Here is a 24,926-nt window from a genome sequence, read left to right as displayed (position 1 = left end):
AGAGGCTCAGGAGACACAGTTCCATCCCTGGGTTGGGAAGATCCCCTGGAGAAGGAAATGACAAACCACTCCAATATTCCTGCCTGGAAATCCTATGGACAGAAGAGCCTGGTGGCCTACAGTGTATAGGGTTGCAAAGAGTCGGACACGACTGAGCACGGCATGGTAACGGTAGGAGCATACAAACACATCCTAGGTCTGGTGAGGCTCTACTTCCCACCATGAAGCCTGAAGGGGGCCTTTTCTCCCCATTTCAGCAGATGCAACATGTGATTGACAGAAGGAACAGGTCCACATCTGCGGTGAGAAACTGGCTTCGACACAAAGTGTGGTCCTGTCTAATGATGTACAGTGAATCCTAACCTGTAGGATAAGCACAAACTTTAATCCAATGAACACAATAGCCTTCACTTTGTCATAAATATGACATAGGGTGTGCAACAAAGGATCAGAGGCCTCCTTCTATTTGGTTTTGGATCCCAGGTAGCAGCTACGACTGTCCTGGCTAGAAGCAAATAGACGGAGCAGAAGAAACAGTCACCTTCCTACCACTGAGATATGAGCTCTCCCGGCATCAAAATCTGTATTCATAGGAATGATTGCCGCCCTTTATGGTACACGGCTCTGTGTCAGGCACTGTACAAGGTGCTTTGCCTATGTTCTTTCATTTCATCACCATTTCACAGGTAAGAACAACCAAAGAAGACAAAACAAGAGACACAGCTTAGAGTGGATATTGCATCTAAAGACGACAAAGTGCTTTGAAATTGAGTCAAGAAGCTTTCAGGCCACAGTGAGGACTGAATTACAAGTGTTCCTATGATCTGAAGCTGAAGCTCCAATACTCTGGCCACTCAATGTGAGGATCCTAATGACCCTAATGCCGGGAAAGACTGCATTCAGGAGGAGAAGAGGGTGACAGAGGATGAGAAGGTTGGATGGTGTCATCGACACAAGGGACACGACTTTGAGCAAACTCTAGGGGATTGTGGACAGGGAAACCTGGTGTGCTGTGGTTCATGGGGTCGCAAAGAGTCAGACACGACTGAGCGACTGAACAACTATGGTTCAGTTCAGTTCAGTCACTCAGTTGTGTCCGACTCTTTGCGACCCCATGAACCGCAGTACGCTAGGCTTCCTTGTCCATCACCAACTCCCAGAGTTCACCCAAACCCATGTCCATTGAGTTGGTGATGCCATCCAACCATCTCATCCTCTGTTGTCCCTTCTCCTCCTGCCCTCAATCTTTCCCAGCATCAGGGTCTTTTCAAATGAGTCAACTCTTTGCATCAGGTGGCCAAAGTATTGGAGTTTCAGCTTCAACATCAGTCCTACCGTTGAACACCCAGGCCTGATCTCCTTTAGGATGGACTGGTTGGATCTCCTTGCAGTCCAAGGGACTCTCAAGAGTCTTCTCCAACACCACAGTTCAAAAGTATCAATTCTTCGGTGCTCAGCTTTCTTTATAGTCCAACTCTCACATCCATACATGACTACTGGGAAAACCATAGCCTTGACTAAACAGAACTTTGTTGACAAAGTGATGTCTCTGCTTTTCAATATGCTGTCTAGGTTGGTCATAACTTTCCTTCCAAGGAGTAAGCATCTTTTAACTTCATGGCTGAAATCACCATCTGCAGTGATTTTGGAACCCAGAAAAATAAAGTATATGGTAATCTCCTAAAATTGATTCCTCATAACTACAGTAAAAGGGGGCTTGTATTTTTCACAACTGGAAATGCCTCTTGTCCAAAGAGGTCCTGGCTTACATCAAATCTTTTAAGGATGTCATCATTATTAATCTAAATGAGTTCCTAAAAATCTGTAGCTATACTGGGGCATCTAAAATGGTGAGCAACAAGAAGGTATGACTTTGATATGAAGTTATGTAAACATCAAAGAAAAAAAAATCTTGCAGCTTAAAAAGATCTTCTCTTTTTCTTTCTTAGAGGAGGCTTAATCTGGCCTAAGAAGATTTGTCTCAAATTGACAGTATAGGCTTAAATCAATTTATTGTTTTAAAACATGATACAACCATTTTCATTCCTCTTTGGCTTCTGAATTTTTTAGCTCAGTTTGAAATTATTGTGACATTTAAGAGCTTATTGGCATAGAAAACTTTCCAAACATCTCACTGTTATGCTTTAAAAAAAGAATAAAAGAAAAGTAATTAGCGTTGACAGCAATGACTCTGTGTGAATGAGGAAATCCAAGTTTGTGTGTCCATTTTCTTGAAACTATGAATCAGTGTTCCTGATGTTGAACATACATCTCAATAGTAACCTGTGTCTTTGATAAAGATTTTGATTCAGGGTGAAGAAAGTAGAAAGATTGTGTTGCTTCTCCAGGGGATCTTCCCAACCCAGGGATCGAACCCAGGTCTCCCGCATTGTAGGCAGACACTTTACCCTCTGAGCCACCAGGGAAGCCCTAAATGAATTCTAAAAATTCTAATTGAAGCATTGTCAGTGAAGAAATTTTTCCAAATTACCTCTCATGTGCAGCGTACACAGCAGACATAGAACAGAACACGCTATATTTCTATCGAGAAGCAAAGTCAAGAGCATGAAGTTTAAGGGTAGAAGAGTGTTTGGATCACCATCAACAATATTTAGAAACAAAATTTTTAAACTCCACATTTTCTAAGATACATTTAGGGAAGTAGCTGTTGAAATCATTATAAAAGGTTACAATGATTCTTTAGCCCACTTTGGAGCTAAGGTTGATTGCCTATTTTTCACAATAACTAGGTTTCATTAAGGAATAGAGAATGAAAGGTAGAAGACCATAAATATATACCAGCTCAGCTGGTAAAGAATCCATCTGCAATGCAGGAGACCCCGGTTCAATTCCTGGGTCGGGAAGATCCCCTGGAGAAGGGAACAGCTACCCACTCCAGTATCCTCACCTGGAGAATCCTCATAGACAGAGGAGCCTGGCGGGCTACAATCCATAGTGTTGCAAGGTGTCGGACATGACTGGAGCGACTAATGCACAGTGCAGCAGAGCATATATATGTATGTATATATCTAAAGAACAAACCCGGAAAGAACAAAGAAATACACTTACCCACATGAGATATCTTCTACTTGCTGCCCGAGGTGGAACTGGGCCAAGAGGTCTGTGGAATGACAACCATGTCCCCCACAACACTCTCCTTTAATGGTTTCCCTTGCACCTCGGGAAACCTTCCACAGCAGAAGGAACAATTTTGAACTATCCCAAGATAAGTTTACAAGTCGGGACTGAAGAGAGATGAGCATTGATTCCTATAACGAGGGCTTAGGAGAGCCCATGTTATTTGGAGGCCTGTGTCCAAGCTTGAACTGTTCCCTTGATTGTCATTAGAATCTCCTGAATTTAGCTAAATATCCTCTCTTTATCCCTTGGCACACATTGTGGACTAATGACATGAATACTTGACACAAAAACCCTTTAAAATATTATGCTTTAGTAACTTCCTAGTTAAAATTTTATTTCATTTTCTTTACTGGGGCCAAGGTTCAGTTTTGCCATTTGATTGTGAAAACTCTATGTATACTGGGGGCAATTTTTAGTATAATAAACCCACAACTTGTGACTGATTTGTAAACATACCTAATAGGCAGAAAACAGATGCAGATAGTAATTCCATAATGACATACAAGCAAGTAGCCAATAATTGTTGCCTGGAAGTATTCCAAGGTATGAAAATATCTTTCTTTGAAGTATAGTTGATTTAAATATCATATTAATTTCAGGTGTACTACACAGTGATTTGGTATTCTTATAAATTATACTGAAAAACCTTTAAATTTTTCCCTCTTGAGGATACATATACTTGCAGTATGTTGCAAGAAACCCCTTGCAATAGTTTCTAATACGCATAAAGTTGAAAGCTCATCTACATACATATTTTTGATAAATCCTGATGAAAACCTCATGCACATTTTATTTCCCTTCTACTTTAAAAATTTCTTGTCCTGCTATTTTATCACTAAGCATAGTTCTTTAAAAATATGGAAACCCCTCTAAAAACTCTTACTCTCTCAATACTATATGTCTTCTCATATGTTCATATCACTGTGAATATAAGTATATATACACATATATATGAGTATCTACATGTGTGTGTATGGATTTCATGTTAGAATGGCCTGAGGAAATACAAGGATTTCGGATAACATAGGATCACGACTTCCCTGGTGGTCTAGTTGTTAAGACTCTGCTTCCACTGTAGGGGGCAAAAGTTGGATCCCTGGTTGGGGAACTAAGATCCCCACATGCCAGGCAGGGAGGCCAAGAAAACAAAACAGTATAACATATGGTTTCTGGTGGCGTGTGTTCCTATATGTGTGTATATGGAGTCCTCCGTGACATAAGGCAAATCGAAACGAGTTTTAAAACAAGCCAGTCACCTCTGCCCTTTCCCTTGGTATCTATTATTCACATTAGATATTTCTAACGCAACCATTGGGCTTCCCTGGTGGCTCAGACAGTAAAGCATCCCCCTTCAATGCAGGAGACCTGAGTTTGATCCCTGGGTTAAGAAGATCCCCTGGAGCAGAGAACAGCTACACACTCCAATATTCTGGCCTGGAGAATTCCATGGACTGTATAGTCCATGGGGGAGGGGTCACAAAAAGTGGGACACAACTGAACGACTTTCACCATATCCATAAAGTTATTCTTAATTTTCCTTTTCCATATATAAAAGGCATGATTTAATTCTTTCAGCCAACACTCACACACATCATCCGTCTTAGGCAAATCTTGCCACTTGGATTAAGCACCCAGTCAACAGCAGACTGAACGCAGACACTTGATCGCCGTGAGGGGGAAAAGAGACATTTTGCTTCCACCCCAAGCAAAGCTATTATATTTACCTTCTACTTTGAAGATAGTAAAGTGCGGCCGGCAGTGGAAAGAACCCAACGCGTTGCCTGCGCAGTTCATCCAGAGCCCCTGGTAAACCCAAGTGGCCGTTATCACCGAAGATGCTCTGGTGGTTACTTTCCACTCATTGGACGCAGTGGCCGCGACGAGAGCGCCAAAGCCCCCGACGCCGAACACCAGAGCCGAGATCTGAGCCCTGGACATGTCGCTCAGGCGTCTCCGGGGACACTGTCCAGACAGATGGCAGCCGTGGTCTAGGCATGCAGCGGGCACAACCCGCGTGGACCAGCGTGGCAGCGAGTCAATGCGGGTAGGTGACAGCGCTTCATGCTCGGATGGCTGGAGGAAGGACTGGAATTTAGGATACAGTCTGATTTACCGATGGCGTTTTAGAAGTAGCCAAAGACAATCTTTCTACACGGGTATTTACTAAAACTTTGTAGACCGATTCTAAAGGTTTTGAGTTTGCAGATTTTTTTTTTTTTTCCTGGCTCCGTAGTTAATGCTTAATTTTCTGTTAGTCTGAAGCTTAACGAACCATGGAATGACCAGATATTACAAAGTACAAATTATACAGTAACAGTGAAGGCTTACTTGACCCATTGCTTTAATTTTGTGTGTTTCTGAGTCTTACATAAATGGAATCATTGTGTTAGGTTTCTTCTGTAACTATTTTTTTCCACACATTGCATTTGTGAAATTTATCTGTGTTCCGGAATGTAGCTATAGTTCATAAATTATGAGAGCAGAATATAGTATTTAATTAGATGAATTTTACTGGGTTATAGAGATCCAACCAGTCCATTCGAAAGGAGATGGGTCCTGGGTGTTCATTGGAAAGACTGATGCTAAAGCTGAAACTCCAATACTTTGGCCACCTCATGTGAAGAGTTGACTCATTGGAAAAGACCCTGATGCTGGGAGGGATTGTGGGCAGGAGGAGATGGGGATGACAGAGGAAGAGATGGCTGGATGGCATCACCAACTCGATGGGCATGAGTTTGAGTGAACTCTGGGAGTTGGTGATGGACAGGGAGGCCTGGCATGCTGCGTCTCATGGGGTCGCAAAGAATCAGACACGACTGAGCGACTGAACTGAACTGAACTGAATCATCATTTTGAATCAGTACTTTGAAGATACAACTATTTTTAGTTGACTTCCATTGTTGTTTTTGAGAAACTGAGAGCCTGATTTGTCATTTCTGTGTAGATTAATCTACGTTTGGCTGGATTTAAGATTGTTTCTTTGGTTTTGGCAGTTTCACTAATTTTCTAAGTGCGGATTTTTCTTTTTTAAATCTTCTTTAGGATTTACTGATCTTGAAACTGATGCTCTTTTATCAGTTCTGGAGAACTGTTAGTCCTTTCTCTCTCTAGGAATTACCTCTGCACTTATCCTTTATCTCCTTCTGTGACTCTGATAAGATGTATTTTTTACTTTGTCCTATATCTCAAACTCCCTTGAACATTTTTTACCTCTTTATTGCTCCATGCTGCATTCCAAGAATTTTTTTCAGACATATGTTCTGATTTAAAAGAATTTATCTTCAGCTATGTAAAACTCTTAAAAAATGTTCTAGAATTTCCATTTTATTCATCAAATCTGCCTATTTAGTTTTTTTCTAACCTCTTGTTCTTTAGTCAAAATTCAGAAGCCATATTTTATTTTTTAGTATTAGAGATGTTTGTTGTTTATTTTTATTTATTTATTTTTGGCTGTGCTAAGTCTTTGGTGCAGCATGGGTTTTTTCTTTTTGGGGTGAATGGGGTCTCCTCTCCAGGTTTGGTGCATGAGCTTCTCATTGTGGTGGCTGTTCTTGTTTTAGAGCACAGGCTCTGGGGTGAGAGGGCTCAGTAGTTGCAGCCCCTGGGCTTGGTAGTTGTGGCTCCCGGAATCTAGACCACCGGCTCAGTAGTTCTGCACAGACTCAGTTGTTCTGAGGCATATGGGACCTTCCTGGATCAGAGATCGAAGCCATGTCTCCTGCACTGGCAGGTGGATTCTTTACCACTGAGCCATCAGGGAAGTCCCTAAAGAGGCTTATTTTATATTCTGTATCTCACTATTTTCATATCTGTGGTTTTTGCAGGTTGGATTGATTTTAGTTTTTCCCTAAAATTTCCAAAAGTTTGACTTTCTTACTCATGGTGGTTTGTTAAAACAGATGCTTTGTAATTTGTAATTGTGAGCTCACATTTCTTGCAACTTTACTCATGGAAATGAAAGGCAGGAAGGTAGAGAGGCAGGAAGGAGGGAGAGGAAGGAGGCAGAGGGAAAAGGATGAACACAGCCTATCTTGGAAGAGCAATGAACGGACTAAGATTTCCTGGAAGGCAGAAACTCTAGGCGGGTCAGGGGAGGGGAACTGGGAATACAGTGAGCAGGATAGGAGTGTGCCCTCTGCTGGTAGGTGCTGAGTGGTGCAGAGAACACCAAGTCCAACTTCAGGCTGCCCTCTTCAGTGCAACGTGCTGACTTGTCTCCCAGGACAAGAATTTCTTTCGTTTTTGCAGGCAGGTGGCAATGTGAGGAGAAGATAAGGTAGAAATAGGAAGTGCTGGGCTTCTGACAGGAGATTATCGTTTGATTGTGGAAAATAGACGTTCAGTCACTTTCTTCCATCCTCCTCAACCCCAACAAAAGCTGAAAACCTAGAACTATTTGTGTCCCTGGGGATGAGTGGATCCACAGCAAACAGGACATTCAACGTTAAAGTGTGGACCATCTGAGCAAACCAAAAGTGTTCACCACCCTGCTCTCAGTAGCCTCCTCTTTCTGGGAATAAAAATAACAACAGATGACATTTACTTAACGCTTTTCTCTGTGCTCTACATGTCTTAGGTCATAATCTTCATTCTAAATTAGGAGGGAGGTATTTATGATATAATAAAATGTATGAGCCTGGAAGAGTTCACAGATTTCCACCCCTCTTCAAAGAAATCTCTTTTTTCCTCTTTTTAATTTGTTCTTTCCTTTTTTTTTTTTTTGGATGCACACTGTACTTCTCCCTTTGAATCACACTGGAAAAAGAGGCATCAGTACTGCGTTCATAATAAAATGCTCCTCGCAACCCCTCTTGCTCCTGCGATATACTCCCCGTTTCCGTTTCTATCTGCACGTGCATTTCTTGCTCCTTCAGTGAGATGATTAAAATAGCAACACGAATTTCTTTGAGTGTATGTGATTTACTGTCTAAAGAAAAGTAAAGAAGAGGAGAGAAAAAACAAACAATTGAGAGCTTTGTTTTCACCTCAGTAAGGGTCCCAAATACAGTGGTGTCAAACTGACCCTGACAGTTGCCTAGTTTGGCCACGAGATGGCGCCATGCACCAATAAGACGCTATGGCTGCTGGGATCAGGCTGCTCTGCAGGCTTGCATCCCATGGCGGGCTGGCACCCTGACAAGGGACATAGACAGAATGACAAACCCGGGGAAGTGAGTGAAGGCTGAGAACGTGGAGGCAATGCAGAGTAGTGGCGGGAAATGCAGACACTGGGGTCAAATGGGATCAAAAAGCTTCCCAGTCCAAGCTCTTCCATCTTCATTTTTCTGTGGACATTTACCTACTTGTATGTGTATATATTTGATTCATTGCGACCCCATGGATTATACAGTCCATGGAATTCTCCAGGCCAGAATACTGGAATGGGTAGTCATTCCCTTCTCCAGGGGCTCTTCCCAACCCAGGGATCGAACCCAGGTCTCCTGCATTGCAGGTGGATTCTTTACCAGTTGAGCCACCAGGGCTGGATGGCATCACCAACTCGATGGACATGGGTTTGGGTAGACTCCGGGAGCTGGTGATGGACAGGGAGGCCTGGCGTGCTGCGATTCATGGGGTTGCAAAGAGTCAGACATGACTGAGCCACTGAACTGAACTGAACTGATGTGTATGTGTGTGTGTGTGTATATATATATACATACATACTTATGGGTGGGAGCCCAACATTTTGTTCATTCAGACCTCCAGTCATTCATTCTTTCAAACACCACATTCTAGGCAGTTTTGATGCATACTGTCCATCCACCAGTGAGATAGTCATGCTGGATTTGGACTTGAGTCCAAATCAGGATTCATCATTTACTGATTCAAAGACCCTGGACAACTGCTGTCCTTGAGCCTCATTGTTCTCATCCATAAAACAGGGATAATACCTTGCTGAATAGGGTGTTGTTAGAGTTAAAGGTGAGGGAAGTTCCCCAGAAATATGCATGACCTGTGTTCTGTAACATATGCCACTGTTATTTGTCTAGGCCCTGAGCTCACGATGAAAGAAATCATGAGACAGTCTCTCTCCCCTCAGATTTCCCTTTCCCAGTCTAACAGGGCAGCAACAAGCTCACAGAGGTTCCCTGCACAATGCAGCCTGTAAGATGCCAGAAAGCTGCCCCCAATAACACCATGTATACCTCTTCCAAAATCATCTGAGTTCCTCTAACTTTCTGTTACTTTTCATTAGGTCTTGCAGCTCTACAAACATAATCTGTGCTAGACCCTGTTGTTGTCCGAGGTCAAAAAAAACTGTTGAAGTTTGGAGCAAAGAAAGGTTTACTGAAAGAGTCAAGCAAGGAGTTTATGCTCAAAAAAATCCAAACTCTCTGGTGGATTTCAGGGATTTTACAGGGAAGGTGAGGGAGAAAGTGCAGTGTAGGTGCTCACCTCCAGCATTATTTTCTGATTGGTTGATGATGAGGTAACAGGGTCCTGTCACGGGGTTTAACATCTTCAGTCCTCAGGCTCCAGCTGGTGTGGGGGCTCCCTGCTCATGGTCATCATGCAGTTAAATTCTTCCATCTGGTGAGGTTTTAGTATCTGCAGAACAACCTAGGAATGTGCATCAGACACTGTCATCTATATGATCTAAATCCTTCAGGGAAGGACTAAAGATTTTGTGATTGCTATATGGCTGATCTATTGTTTAGCATTTTGTTGTTGTTGTTACTACACATTCACATTTTTTCAATCATTAATTCTTGAGCCAGCCTTCTGTGGCTCAGAGGAGGCCTGGGAGATTAAAGCTTTTCTCCAAGCAAGAGGGGCTTCCCAGGTGGTTCAGTGGTAAAGAATCCACCTGCCAGTGCCAAGAGAAGCAGGATGCAGGCTAGATGCATGGTTCAGGAAGATCCCCTGGAGGAGGAAATGGCACCCCACTCCGGTATTCCTGCCTAGATAATCCCACGGACAGAGGAGTCTGGTGGGCTACAGTCCACGTGGTCGCAAAGAGTCGGACAGGACTGAGTGAGCACCGCATGCACGAACAAGAGGCAGGCAGAGGGTGTGGGGTGGGGCGGGATCTATCAGGAAGGCCCCACAGGGTCCTGCTCCCTAACAGCTGGACAGCCTCCTATAGCACCCTTACTTGGTCTTGATGAGGGCAGAGTGCCCAGAGCGCAGGCTGCTATCTCCTTCTGCCAGCTTTCTCTGGGTCCTCACCACAGCTAAGGGAGCATTTCTGATGCAGCCTGCCCCTCCCCCTCCGTCTTCTGGGTGGGGGCCCGGGCTCAGAGCGCGCCTTTTGGTAGAATTTGCAGCCCGGTGCCCAAACGTAGGCGCCTCTGTCCGGTGCCTTGGGTGCCGCAGTTTCCCTAAGTGGCTCCATCAAGTGCGCCTGCAGCCTCGCCTCACACCTGCGTGGCCCCCGGCAGAGCCCGCCTGGCCTCCCCTTGGTCCTGCTGCTCCCACCGCTCCCGACTCCAGGCCCCAGAGGCAGAGGCGCAGAGCGGGCTGCCCGCCGGTGCTCCACTCCGTGAAGAAGGTGGTTCTGTCTCCCTGAGAGGACCGCGCTGTGTCTGAGCCTCCAGCCTCCCCGCTGGCGCCTCCAGAAGCAGCTCCATCACCAGAGCAGCGCGACCCCGGCCCGCGGCCGCCCCCGCCCTCAAGATGCGGAAGCCCAACCCGCTGCAGGACGCGAACTTCTGCTCGCGCCTGTTCTTCTGGTGAGAGCCCGCCTGGGCTGGGACACCTCCGCCGTCGTGGGGCGGGTGCTTGACGCCGCCGCTGCGCTTTTGGGGACCGAGGAGGGGGGTGGTCGGGGCGAGGGAGCGCTTCCGCTGGCGCCCTGGGCACCTGGCTGCTTGTAGCCCGTGGGGCCACGTGGTCCCAGGCGTCTGGCGAGGGGAACAGAGCCCGGGAGAGGGAACTCGTGGTGGGGCTCCCTGACTTGTAGCTCGCTGCGCCACCAGCAAACTCCTTAGGCCCTAGTAGCAGGGGAAGCGGGTGAAGCCGGAGGGGCGGCGAGTGAAGCAGGAGGCAGGGAAGCTGAGAACCCAGGCTGCCCAAGGGGAGTCTCCCGCCAAGCGGGAGAAGGACTGGACCACCCCCCCACCCCCGCCTTCCTCCCCCCCAACACCCAATACCACACACCCACAGCCGGCTTCCCCAGTACCGCTCAGGAATTCGCAGTTCTGAACTAAAGCGGCATGCTTATTTTTCTCCTAAGCAAGCAGTTTATGAACAGCTTCCTTTATCCAATTAGTGCCCTGCACTGCTATCATAGCCCAAGAATGTCCCCTGCTGCTGCTGCTGCTAAGTAGCTTCAGTCGTGTCCGACTCTGTGCGGCCCCATAGATGGAAGCCCACCAGGCTCCCCCATACCTGGGATTCTCCAGGCAAGAACACTGGAGTGCGTTGCCATTTCCTTCTCCAATGCATGAAAGTGAAAAGTGAAAGTGAAAATGAAGTCGTGTCCGACTCTTATCGACCCGATGGACTGCAGCCTACTAGGCTCCTCCATCCATGGGATTTTCCAGTCAAGAGTACTGGAGTGGGGTGCCATTGCCTTCTCCGAGAACGCCCCCATTTCCCTCATTCCTTAGGTCACAGCTGAGTTCCGCCTGCACCGGGCTCCCTTGTCACTGTGCCTATGACAATGTCTCTCGTTCTCCCTCCCTCTCTCCCTGTACATCTCTCACTGCATTTCCTGGTATCTATTTGTGACAAGTTTCATGTGTGTAAAAACACTTGTTTTTAATGTAACGAATGGGGATACTGTTCTTGAATGCGTTTTGCTTTTGCCTGGGACACACAGCCAGGACTGGAGTATGTATTTGAACAGCCCCTTTCTCTACTGTGAATATCTCTACTTCCACATTTGAGGACCAAACCCTGGGAACGTGGTCCCTGAAACCTGTGGGGTCTTACACAGATCTTTAGCCTTCAGAGAAGCAGTGCATGGTCTTGATGCAGGTGGTCCTGCCCAGGAGTCATTTGGTCCTGAAACCACTGAAGGGTCCCTGAACTGTGAGGAAACACCAGTGAAAAATGCTGCAGAGAGCTGAAGCTCTTACCTGAAGTCTTCATCTAATAGCTGGGACCTTTATTTTTTTGGGCTCCAAAATCACTGAAGATGGTGATTACAGCCATGAAATTAAAAGATGCCTACTCCTTAGAAGGAAAGTTATGACCAACCTAGATAGCATATTCAAAAGCAGAGACATTACTTTGCCAACAAAGGTCCGTCTAGTCAAGGCTATGGTTTTTCCGGTCATGTATGGATGTGAGAGTTGGACTGTGAAGAAAGCTGAGCACTGAAGAATTGATGCTTTTGAACTGTGGTGTTGGAGAAGACTCTTGAGAGTCCCTTGGACTGCAAGGAGATCCAACCAGTCCATTCTAAGGGAGATCAGTCCTGGGTGTTTATTGGAAGGACTAATGCTAAAGCTGAAACTCCAATACTTTGGCCACCTCATGCGAAGAGCTGACTCATTGGAAAAGACCCTGATGCTGGGAGGGATTGGGGGCAAGAGGAGAAGGGGACGACAGAGGATGAGATGGCTGGATGGCATCACCGACTCGATGGGCATGAGTTTGAGTAAACTCTGGGAGGACAGAGAGGCCTGGCATGCTGAGATTCTTGGGGTCACAAAGAGTCGGACATGACTGAGCAACTGAACTGAACTAACTAGGCAGGCCTGAACTTCTGGATTTTAATCACTCTTGGGCAATTATTAGGTCTTTTGTTTCTGGAACCTAACCCATTCATCTTTTCCACAAAGTCTGATACTTCTTTTATGGGACAGCCTAAGGGAATTCCCAGGGAATGGAATCTCCTATGCTTGTTCTGATGGTGGTGTATTCAGTGTGTAGTTACATCTCTTGGTCATTTGGTGGCCCTTAAGGAGAGAGGGGCTTAGAAGAAGGGATGTGGGTGTGGTTACTCTAACTAATACTGAAACAGTCAAACATCTGCTTAAGGCAGGGCAAGCAACTCTCCAGCCACCTGTCTGTGGATTTTCAAAATGTGTGTGCGGAAATGGGAAGATAAAGACTTCTCACTGATTTTGGTAGACACCAATTTCCAGTTTTCCTGTTGGAAGGAAAGAAGCTATTACCTCTTATTTCACACTTGAAGTTGCTGAAGCAGAGAGGTTGAGTGAGTTGTCTACCAGCACATAGCTAGAAAGTGAGAGAGTTGGATCCCAGACCAGGCAGTCTGGCTCCCTGTGCTGTATCGAGTAGGTTCTATTTGTATCCTTGTTTGTAAATGCACAGAGAAGCCAATTCCAAACACACCTTTGGTCTTATTGGCAGGAGTTGCTCAAGGGAAGTTCTTAAAGTTCTTGCTGTTGGAGATGATGCATGTGAAACATCTCTATAATCGAGCTTTAGGGCGACTGTTCTCAGAGTATAGCTCTCTGACCTGCTCATCCTCTTCACCTGGGAATTTGTTAGAAACGCAAATCCCCCTGCACTCTTTGTAGACCAATTGTGTAAAGTTAGAAATTCTGGGGGTGGGGTTAAGTAAGCTCCAGGTGATTCTGATGGAAGGTTGAGACTGGCTTCTGCTTTCAGCCACCCCTCCCACTGGCATTACTACTTCAACGTTAACTTTTAAAAGGAGTCCGGACTTTGTGAAGTTAGTTGTTGACCACAATTTCCAGCCTGTACGTAAAGTCTGAGGTACCCTCGTGATTTCCTTGTGTTCCCCACTCGCTGCTCTGGGGAAAGCTGACATGAGCCCAGGCAGGAAGTACTGCCCAGAGACAAAGTCCGCCTTGTAGAGGAAAACTGAGTTTTCATCTTCTCATTGGGTGTTTGCTCTTCTTCTCGTATTTCACCTGCTTTCTAAACTTGCAAATGATGCCAGTAACTAGCTTATTGTGTTTATACAAATGATCTCACTGGAGTTTTAGTGTTTTCAAAACACAGATGGGACTTAGGGTCAAAAAAAAGGCATGCATTATGGCTATATGTAATTACTGTGGATTTTAGAAAATAATATATGCTTTATTATTTCTGTAATAAAATTAAAACTACAGAAGAAGAAATGAATAAAAGTTTATTTCTGTTAGCCACGTACTCTTACTGATAATTTGGCTGTTTCTTAGAAGTAGAGTAACTGGTGAAAGCTGAATTCTGTTCCATCAGGTTTGGCTGCTTAAAAACTGCTTGTGTGCTATTTCATTTTTATTTGTGAGTACCTGAATTACATTTTTTATAGGCCTGAGGTTAAAAATGTCAAGCAGTTATTTATTTATTGCTGTCCACACTGGGCCATCATTGCCTCTCTCGTGCTTTTCTCTAGTTATGTGGTGACCAGCGGCTACTCCCTAGTTGTGGTGCATGGCTTCTCTTGCTATGGAGCACAGGCTCCAGGGTGAGTGGGCCTCAATAGTTGTGGCTCATGGGCTTAGTTGCTCCATGCCACGTGGAATCTTCCTGGACCAGGAATCAAACCTGTGTCCCTGCATTAGCAGATGGATTCTTAACTACTGGACCATCAAGGAAGTCCAGTATCAGTTTTAATAAGAATTTATTTGATTTTTAGAGTTGTAACTTTATGTCTATTGACTATTTGTCTTTCTTTGAATTGTCTCTTCATAGACATTTTTTCCCATGGGGCATTTTTATATTTGAATAATTTGCAATAGTGCATATAATACTTTTTCAGATTTTCATTTGTTCTTTAGAGGTTTTAAATTAGATACAATTAGTTGAATTTTCTTTTTGGTTTCTCCTATTGCTTTCATAATGTCTTTTTAAAATCCTAGCATCCTCTAAATCTCTGTAAGCATTCTATTTTGGCCCTCTTTTCTTTTTTAATTTCTAACAAAAAAGACAAGTAGAATTTTTTTTTTTTTTTTTAGTATTTGGCATAAGATAGACCTTATTTTCCCAAACAGCCCATATTCCTATCATAGTTTATTGAGTGATTCTTCCTTTTTCCCATTACTGGAAATCAGTGGCACAATTTTTGAACCATGTCCAGTCTGCTGAGACTCTCCCTGGCAATGTCCCTGCTGCCTTGCCCTGCAGCCTTGGAGGTGAGCTATGCATTTCTTTCCCCCCTCATCCCAGAAGCCAGCAGGTTGGGTGTTGGTTCAGGGCCTGTCCCTAGAGATGAGGGTGGAGCAGGATCTTGGATTAGCTGCACTTGGCCCATCAGGGAGTGGTTGCATCCTCACTCCACTGACAGTGGCCATGTCTCAGTCAGTGAGCTATCCCCTTGCAAAGTGAGTGCGGATGTGGAAACTGCCGCTGGTGTCAAGTCAGACTCTCCAGAGACTCTGATCAGAGAAGCTGATGACATGAGGGGTGGATGTGAACTAGCCGATTGTTGAGATGATTTAGGGAGGTTGGTGCTATTAGGCCCTCAGTAACTAATGATTATGAATGCATCAGTCAGTCAGTCAGTTCATTCCCTCAGTCGTGTCCAACTCTTTGCGACCCCATGAATCACAGTATGCAGGGCCTCCCTGTCCATCACCAGCTCCTGGAGTTTACTCAAACTCATGTCCATCGAGTTGGTGATGCCATCCAGTCACCTCATCCTCTGCTGTCCCCTTCTCCTCCTGCCTCCAATCCCTCTCAGCATCAGGGTCTTTTCCAATGAGTCAACTCTTCGCATGAGGTGGCCAAAGTATTGGAGTTTCAGCTTCAGCATCAGTCCTTAAAATGAACACCCAGGACTGATCTCCTTCAGAATGGACTGGTTGGATCTCCTTGCAGTCCAAGGGACTCTCAAGAGTCTTCTCCAACACCACAGTTCAAAAGCATCAATTCTTCGGCGCTCAGCTTTCTTTACAGTCCAGCTCTCACATCCATACATGACCACTGGAAAACCATAGCCTTGACTAGATGGACCTTTGTTGGCAAAGTAATGTCTCTGCTTTTCAATATGCTATCTAGGTTGGTCATAACTTTCCTTCCAAGGAGTAAGCATCTTTTAATATCATGGCTGCAATCACCATCTGCAGTGGAGCCCAGAAAAATACAGTCTGACACTGTTTCCACTATTTTCCCATCTATTTCCCATGAAGTGATGGGACCAGATGCCATGATCTTCATTTTCTGAATGTTGAGCTTTAAGCCAACTTTTTCACTCTCCTCTTTCACTTTCATCAAGAAGCTTTTAGTTCCTCTTCACTTTCTGCCATAAGGGTGGTGTCATCTGCATATCTAAAGTTATTGATACTTCTCCTGGCAATCTTGATTCCAGCTTGTGCTTCATCCAGCCCAGTGTTTCTCATGATGTACTCTGCATAAAAATTAAATAAACAGGATGACAATATACAGCCTTGATGTACTCCTTTTCCTATTTGGAACCAGTCTGTTGTTCCATGTCCAGTTCTAACTGTTGCTTCCTGACCTGCATATAGGTTTCTTAAGAGGCAAGTCAGGTGGTCTGGTATTCCCATCTCTTTCAGAATTTTCCACAGTTTGCTGTGATTCACACAGTCAGAGGCTTTGGCATAGTCAATAAAGTAGAAATAGATGTTTTTCTGGAACTCTCTTGCTTTTCCCATGATCCAGCAGATGTTGGTAATTTGATCTCTGGTTCCTCTGTCTTTTCTAAAACCAGTTTGAACATCTGGAAGTTCATGGTTACATAGAAATGTTTAATTTCAAACTAGGATTCTTTGCACCATTTTCAGAATACCACTTGTTCTTCATTAACAGTCAGAGATCCCCATGTTGTAGATTGAGGCTGGGTGACCTCTGCAGGGCTTTTTCTCTGGTCTTGATCTGTTCCCTGTAAGCATTTAGTTTGATGAGTTTTGGTAATTTTATACAATAACTAAAGCCTCAAGCTAGATTTAGAACATCCCAGAGGTGTGGTGTGTCCTTGTGGAAAACTAAACTGCCTAACAAATTTATCACTTGTAGTTTTTTTCTTGATCTTGATCATGCTACGTCATCACCCTGAGAAGTGTCAATTAGAGTCTTTTCAGATGTGTCAAGGGAATAAGTTGCCTTTCTGAGTCTTCCAGAGGTCCCCTGATCATGTTAACCCCCTTCCTCTCTGTTGGCATGAAACAAATAGGGTATCAGACATTTCTCTGGCAAAGACAGGCTTATGGTATCAATGGAAAATTGTAGTTCAGTGTTTACAACTGTGGGGAGCTACATGCAAGTCCTCAAAGGGCCACGGAAAGAGATTACTATTATAGAAGGGAAAGGAAGTTGGCAGGTCTGTTAAGGAATGAGTCCAAGGCTTTTCACTGGCTGATTCCTTGCCAGGAAAGAAGCAGAGTCTTTGTTCTTCCTGTCAGTCTCTGCCATTGTAACTGCATATATCAAAATTATCAGAGGTTTTCTACCGGGTACAATGGGATTACTAAGGAGCTCTGTCGTGGTGATGGCTGCTCTTTGTCTGGCGAGATGTTGTTCTGTTTAGAGCAATCCCGCCTTCTCCACTGGCACCTCAACAGCCTTGGGAGGTGTTATCTCCACATGTTCTCCTCAGTTTCCATTGGCCAATACTGAGATGGTACGTTGTTAGTTTTTGGTCATACAACCAGAAAGTGACAAAGTCCAGACTCTAACACAGAAAGATTTCCAACTGAGGCATATCATGTGCAATTTTTTTCTCATTACATTTTTTTAGAATTGTGGAAAAAAGCACACAACATAAAATTTATCATCTTGACCCTTTTTAAGCATATGGTTCAGCATTGTTAAGTACATTCACATTATTTTGCAAACAATTTCCAGAACTCTTTTCATCCTGCACTAGTGTAGGGACAGAGTGTCATCATCTTGGCATGTTCCAGTGCTAATTCCCTGAGTGTTTTCTGTGAGGAATGACTGTAGGATAAATGGCTTAACGTGTTTCAAATCTGTTTAGTGGTAAAGCTCACAGACTTATACTTTTGTTTTGGAAGGAAATTGAGACGTAGTAAGACAAAGGTGTCAAGAATACACAGAAGTACTGTACAAAAAAGAGCTTCACGACCCAGATAATCACGATGGTGTGATCACTCACCTAGAGCCAGACATCCTGGAATGTGAAGTCAAATGGGCCTTAGAAAGCATCACTACGAAGAAAGCTAGTGGAGGTGATGAAATTCCAGTGCAGCTATTTCAAATCCTGAAAGATGATGCTGTGAAAGTGCTGCACTCAATATGCCAACAAATTTGGAAAACTCAGCAGTGACCACAGGACTGGAAAAGGTCAGTTTTCATTCCAATCCCAAAGAAAGGCAATGTCAAAGAATGCTCAAACTACCGCACGATTGCACTCATCTCACGCTAGTAAAGTAATGCTCAAAATTCTCCAAGCCAGGCTTCAACAATACATGAACTGGTTTTAGAAAAGGCAGAGGAACCAGAGATCCAATTGCCAACATCCACTGGATCAAAGAAAAAGCAAGAGAGTTCCAGAAAAACATCTATTTCTACTTTATTGACTATGCCAAAGCCTTTGACTGTGTGGATCGCAACAAACTGAGGAAAATTCTGAAAGAGATGGCAATACCAGATCGCCTGACTTGCCTCTTAAGAAACCTATATGCAGGTCAGGAAGCAACAGTTAGAACTGGACATGGAACAACAGACTGGTTCCAAATAGGAAAAGGAGTACATCAAGGCTGTATATTGTCATCCTGTTTATTTAACTTGTATGCAGAATACATCATGAGAAACACTGGGCTGGATGAAGCACAAGCTGGAATCAAGGTTGCTGGGAGAAGTATCAATAACCTCAGATATGCAGATGACACCACCCTTATGGCAGAAAGTGAAGAGGAACTAAAAAGCCTCTTGATGAAAGTAAAAGAGGAGAGTGAAAAAGTTGGCTTAAAGCTCAACATTCAGGAAACTAAGATCATGGCATCTGGTCCCATCACTTCATGGGAAATAGATGGGAAAATAGTGGAAACAGTGTCAGATTTTATTTTTTTGGGCTCCAAAATCACTGCAGATGGTGATTGCAGCCATGAAATTAAAAGACGCTTACTCCTTGGAAGGAAAGTTATGACCAACCTAGACAGCATATTGAAAAGCAGAGACATTACTTTGCCAACAAAGGTCCATCTAGTCAAGGCTATGGTTTTTCCATTGGTCATGTATGGATGTGAGAGCTGGACTGTAAAGAAAGCTGAGTGCCGAAGAATTGATGCTTTTGAACTGTGGTGTTGGAGAAGACTCTTGAGAGTCCCTTGGACTGCAAGGAGATCCAACCAGTCCATTCTGAAGGAGATCAGCCCTGGGTGTTCATTTTAAGGACTGATGCTGAAGCTGAAACTCCAATACTTTGGCCACCTCATGCGAAGAGCTGACTCATTGGAAAAGACCCTGATGCTGGGAGGGATTGGAGGCAGGAGGAGAAGGGGACAACAGAGGACGAGGTGACTGAATGGCATCACCAACTTGATGTACGTGAGTCTGAGTGAACTCCGGAAGTTGGTGTTGGACAGGGAGGCCTGGAGTGCTGAGATTCTTGGGGTTGCAAAGAGTCGGGCATGACTGAGCAACTGAACCAAACTGAAGACATATTAATGGTCACTGAGATGCTAACCTGGAGTGGAGGAAGGAGCACAGTTAAGGCCCTGGGTCCTCTTTGTCACTGTTGGGATTAGGATCCAGTCTTCTGTCTCCTGGATTGGGGTTCTTTTGAGGTGCCAACCTACCAGAGTTTATAAAAGTTGAAGCTCAGCTTCTCTTATTGCTTCTTTAATGATTCATGGACATTCATACATTCAATAAATAATTCTTGAGCATCACCTCTGTTCACATACTCTCCTTGGAATAATTGTATAAAAGAAGTGTGATCTCTGCTTTCACTGTTTATTATTGTCTGACCTTGAAAATTTTCTTACCCTGGCAAGGTCAGGAAAACAATATTAATCTTTGGGCTATCTCTACATTTTATTATCATTTAAATAATGCCTAATTGATTTGAATAGGGTTTGAGGGGTATCATGTGTATAGTTAACTGCTTTTTTTCCTTTATAGTAAGTAATTTGCAGAGAGAGAATTTGAGATTATATGGATACCGTCTTCCACATCAAACTTTCACCCACTGATTTTAACTTACATTGATAATTTTCTGATTCCATCACTCCTTTTGTGTTTGTTTGCCTTTGTTTGCAAGAGCATTCCTTTCTTTCCTCTTAATGTAACAACATGGATTCAGAGATCCTTTCTTTGTTTAATTTGTTGTTATGCATTGCCATTTATTTGTTTTGATTCTCAACATATCCCCGATTTGTCTAGCAAAAGTCATTTAAGCTGGCTTCTCTGTGCTTTCTATACAACCTCATGATTCTTTCAGGGCTTCCTTATTTTATGGTGCAGGTTGTTCCTTCTTGGACTTCCTCTGCCTGTAGGTCTTACGCTGTAGACAGGCTTTTGCTGGGACTGCCTGGGGCTCTGCTTACCAGGGCTCATACTAGTTATGAGCAGCCCCCACAGAAATTCTCCTTTTGGAGCCAATGTTGTGGCTTGACTGGCTCTTGTGGTTCTTATGATTGTGAGACACGTGTCAGCAGCAACCGTTCGGGGACTTTGAAATGATGAGGTGTATCACTCATTCACGTGTCGTGGAGGGTACCAGACATTCCTGGGGTGACACAGCCAGGTCCTGAATAGAGAGAGGGCACGTGAGTAAGTCTGGATTTGAGATTCTGCCTTTTGGGGCTTGAGGGTAGGGTGTCTAGGATTTTGAAGTTTCACTCTTTATTGGTGAATTTAAAACACAAGAGTGGGAAATAAAATGTGAGAGGGGAGAACCAAGCAGTCAGCAAGATAGTCTGTTATCAGGTCAACCAGAGCTTTCTCCAAGCGGGAACTTCGTGGGTGGGGTGGCCTGGCTCTTTATCTAGTTGTGTAGCTGGCACGTGTTCATTGGAGGTGGCTGTCTTCAACAAGGATGTCTCCAAAGCTTAATGTCTGGCATTTATATTCTAATCAAAAAAGCTGATTATTAGGTGCTTACATAAACTGCCCCCACCTTGGAACCAGCTATTTCTTCAAGGAGCCTTGGCTCCTTTTAGAGAAAAAGAGTATCAGAAAGTTAAGATCTGGGTGAAGGGTCCTAAAAGGTGCAGACTTGCAGTTATAAAATAAGTAAGCTCTAGAGATGTAATGTCTGCTGTGGTGACTATAGTTAGTAATACTCTATGCATATTTGAAAGCTGCTAAGAGATTAGACCTTAAAAATTCTCACCACAAGAAAGGAAATGTAATTGTGTATGTTAAAAAAAAACAGAACCCCAAGATCTAAGGACCGGAATGCTCTTTGCTACCAGTATGTTATTAATCCAGGGCCTCTCATTGTATAGAATTAGGGTGTATACATGTATGTGTGTGTGTAAACACATATCTAATTATTTTTTAAATTAATATATTTTGGAGAAGGCAATGGCACCCCACTCCAGTACTCTTGCCTGGAAAATCCTATGGATGGAGGAGCCTGGTGGGCTGCCATCTATGGGGTTGCACAGAGTCGGACACGACTGAAGCAACTTAGCAGTAGCAGCAGGATAATTACTTTACAATATTATAATGGTTTTTGCCATACATCAACATGAATTGGCCACAGGTATACGTGTGTCCCCCTGATCCTGAACCCACCTCCCACTTTTTTCCCCACCCTATCCCTCTGGGTTGTCCCAGAGCACTGGCTTTGGGTGCCCTGTTTCATACATTGAATTTGCACTGGCCATGTGTTTTACATATGATAGTATACATGTTTCAATGCTATTCTCTCAAGTCATCCCACCCTTGCCTTTTCCCTCTGAGTCCAAAAGTCCATTCTTTACGTCTGTGTCTCCCTTGCTGCCCAGCATGTAGGATCACTGGTACCATCTTTCTAAATTCGATATATATGTGTTAATACACAGGATTTGGCTTTCTGTTTCTGACTTGCTTCACTCTGTATAATGGGCTCCAGGTTCATCTACCTCATTAGAACTGACTTAAATGTGTTCCTTTTTATAGCTGAGTAATATTCCACTGTATATATGTACCATAACTTCCTTATCCATTCATCTGCTGATGGAGATATAGGTTGCTTCCATGTCCTAGCTATTGTAAACAGTGTTGCAATGAACATTGGGGTACATGTGTCTCTTTCAATTCTGGTTTCCTTGAAGTGTATGCCCACCAGTGGGATTTGCTGGGTCATATGGCAGTTTGCTGGGCTTCCCTGGTGGCTCAGAGTTTAAAGTGTCTGCCTGCAATGCGGGAGACCTGGGTTCGATCCCTGGGTCGGGAAGATCCCCTGGAGAAGGAAATGGCAACCCACTCCAGTATTCTTGCCTGGAGAATCCCATGGACGGAGGAGCCTGGTGGGCTACAGTCCATGGGGTCGCAAAGAGTCGGACACGACTGAGAGACTTCACTCAATTTAACTCACTCAAAATGGCAGTTCTATTTCCAGTTTTTAAAGGAATCTCCACACTGTTCTCCAAAAATAGTGGCTGTACCAGTTTGTGTTCCTACCAACAGTGTAAGAAGGTTCCCTTTTCTTCACACCCTCTCCAGCATTTATTGTTTGTAGAATTTTTTGATGATGGCCATTCTGACCAGTGTGAGATGATACCTCATTGTGGTTTTGATTTGTCTTTTTCTAACAAGTGAGTAATGTTGAGCATCTTTTCATGTGTTTATTAACCATCTGTATGTCTTCTTTGGAGAAAAGTCTGTTTAGGTCTTTTGCTCACTTTTTAATTAGGTTGTTACTTTTTCTGATATTGAGCTGCATGAGCTGCTTGTATACTGTGAGGATTAATTCTTTGTCAGTTGTTTTGTTTGCTGTTATCTTCTCCCATTCTGAAGGCTGTCATTTCACATTGCTTATAGTTTACTTTGTTGTGCAAAATTTTTAAAGTGTAATTAGGTACTTTTTGTTTATTGTTGTTACTCTGGGAGGTGAGTCATAGAGGATATTGCTGTAATTTATGTCAAAGAGAGTCTGTCTATGTTTTCCTCTAAGAATTTTATACTTTCTGGTCTTGCATTTAGGTCTTTAATTCATTTTGAATTTATTTTTATGTATGGTGTTCGATAGTGTTCTGGTTTCATTCTCTTACATGTAGTTTACCAGTTTTCCTAGCAGCACTTGTTGAAGAGACTGTCTTTTCTCTATTATATATTTTTGCCTTGTTTATCAAAGATAACGTGTCCATAGCTGCATGGATTTATCTCTGGGCTTTCTATTTTGTTCCATTGATCTATATTTCTGTCTTTGTGCCAGTACCATACTGTCTTGATGACTGTAGCTTTGTAGTGTAGTATGAAGTCAGGCAGGCTGATTCCTCCAGTTCCATTCTTCATTCTCAAGATTGATTTGGCTATTTGAGGTCTTTTGTGTTTCCATACATATTCTGAAATTATTTGTCCCAGTTCTGTGAAAAATACCTTGGTAGTTTAATAGGGATTGTGCTGAATCTGTGGATTGCTTTGGGTAGTATACTCATTTTCACTATATTGATTCTTCCTCTTCCATTTCTCTCTTTATTCTTCTTCTTCCTTTTTTTTTTTAACAAAGCTCAAGAGTTAGAACTTAATTAGATATGTGTGATTTGTATATTGGTGACTCTCCATTTCTCTTAATTTTTAACAGTTGGTTAAACCCCTTGTTTAAAATTGGTTACAAACGAAGATTAGAAGAAGATGACATGTACTCCGTGCTTCCGGAAGATCGCTCCCAGCACCTTGGAGAAGAACTACAAGGGTGAGCACAGGCAGGAGGGAGAAGGGGAGGAAGACTGAGAATTTCCATGTGTGGCTAACGTTGTGTTGTGGGGAGCTTTGCCTTACTCTGGATTCTTCTGAGCCTCCTTCCCCTGACATGGCACACTCACTCCCCTCAGGCTGACCCTGGGCTTAACACACTTTGGAAGCTGGGGAGCCTATATTCTCTGTGCATTTGTGGAAGTGGAGAGAACCTGCAGCCAAGACCCTGGAGGCTGAACTCTGTCCCTCGAGGTGGGGTCCCTGGAGGAGGGTGTCTGCTCTCCTGAGCTGCTCATGACCCTGTGAATCCAGCAAAGGCTTGGCAGGAACTTGTTTCCTGAGACTGAGACTTTTCCCTCAAGGCCTGTTTTTCTGGTGCTTCAGGGTCTGCACCACTCATCTTTCAGGCATCCAGTGAACAATTAGCCAGCATTTATGGGGCATCCACAGAGTGCCCGGTAGTAAAGGCTTTTCCTGCGGTCTGCCACCTCCTTGTTTTGTCTGGTGGACACATTGTTCTTTACTGTACTTTGTTTCTCATCACAGGTACTGGGATCAAGAAGTTTTGAGAGCTGAGAAAGATGCACGGGAGCCTTCTTTAATGAAAGCAATCTTAAAGTGTCACTGGAAATCCTATTTAGTTTTGGGATTTTTTATACTTCTTGAGGTAAAAGCTTTTTTTATACTGTGCATTGCTTTTTACTATATGCAGGTCAGTACTGAGATGGACAGGACCTGTGGGGAGAGAGGCCAGTATTTTAAGATTAGAGGATAAAATGTCTAGAAATCATGATGTAGCCCAGCAGTTGTGTTTATCTTTAGAATGGACAGATGCTTAAAGGACTGGACCTCCGGAGATTAACTCTTTTCTTTTTAACAGGTTAAAACATAGTGCTGTGGAAGGAAAAGCCATTTTATACCATATACCTAGTATAGTGGAAAAGACATTTTTTTTTACCATATTAGGATATTATTGATGCTCAGTAAATAACATAAATGCTGAAAGTGATCCTTGACCAAAAGAATATACTACAAACTCAAGAAATGTGGTTTGGAGGACATAAACTTGGACCAGAGCCTGGATAACATAAGACATTTTACAGGTGCTCAGCAAGTAATTGTTAAATTGCCCAATTCACATCTGATAA

General features: G+C 43.6%; 1 protein-coding gene across 6 annotated transcripts in view; it reads left to right on the top strand.

Annotated features, from left to right (window-relative positions):
* LOC101109890 (ATP-binding cassette sub-family C member 4-like) overlaps positions 1–24,926 on the top strand; it is a 247,820-nt gene that overhangs the window by 25,311 nt on the left and 197,583 nt on the right. For 4 of the 6 annotated variants that reach the window (XM_060394639.1, XM_042255010.2, XM_042255009.2 and 1 more), the window contains exons 1-3: positions 10,389–10,814; positions 23,666–23,776; positions 24,325–24,445. In XM_060394639.1, coding sequence (XP_060250622.1) covers positions 10,759–10,814; positions 23,666–23,776; positions 24,325–24,445 — 288 coding nt within the window. In that variant the 5' untranslated portion in view covers positions 10,389–10,758. Of the gene's footprint in view, positions 1–10,388; positions 10,815–23,665; positions 23,777–24,324; positions 24,446–24,926 lie in introns of those variants that run through there. The other 2 variants (XM_060394638.1, XM_060394640.1) reach the window with 1 other exon arrangement.

The sequence above is a fragment of the Ovis aries genome, chromosome 10 (assembly GCF_016772045.2).
Source record: "Ovis aries strain OAR_USU_Benz2616 breed Rambouillet chromosome 10, ARS-UI_Ramb_v3.0, whole genome shotgun sequence".
Classification (NCBI taxonomy): domain Eukaryota; kingdom Metazoa; phylum Chordata; class Mammalia; order Artiodactyla; family Bovidae; genus Ovis; species Ovis aries.
Note: the sequence above shows the minus strand (reverse complement) of the source record. Positions and strands in the feature narration are given on the sequence as shown.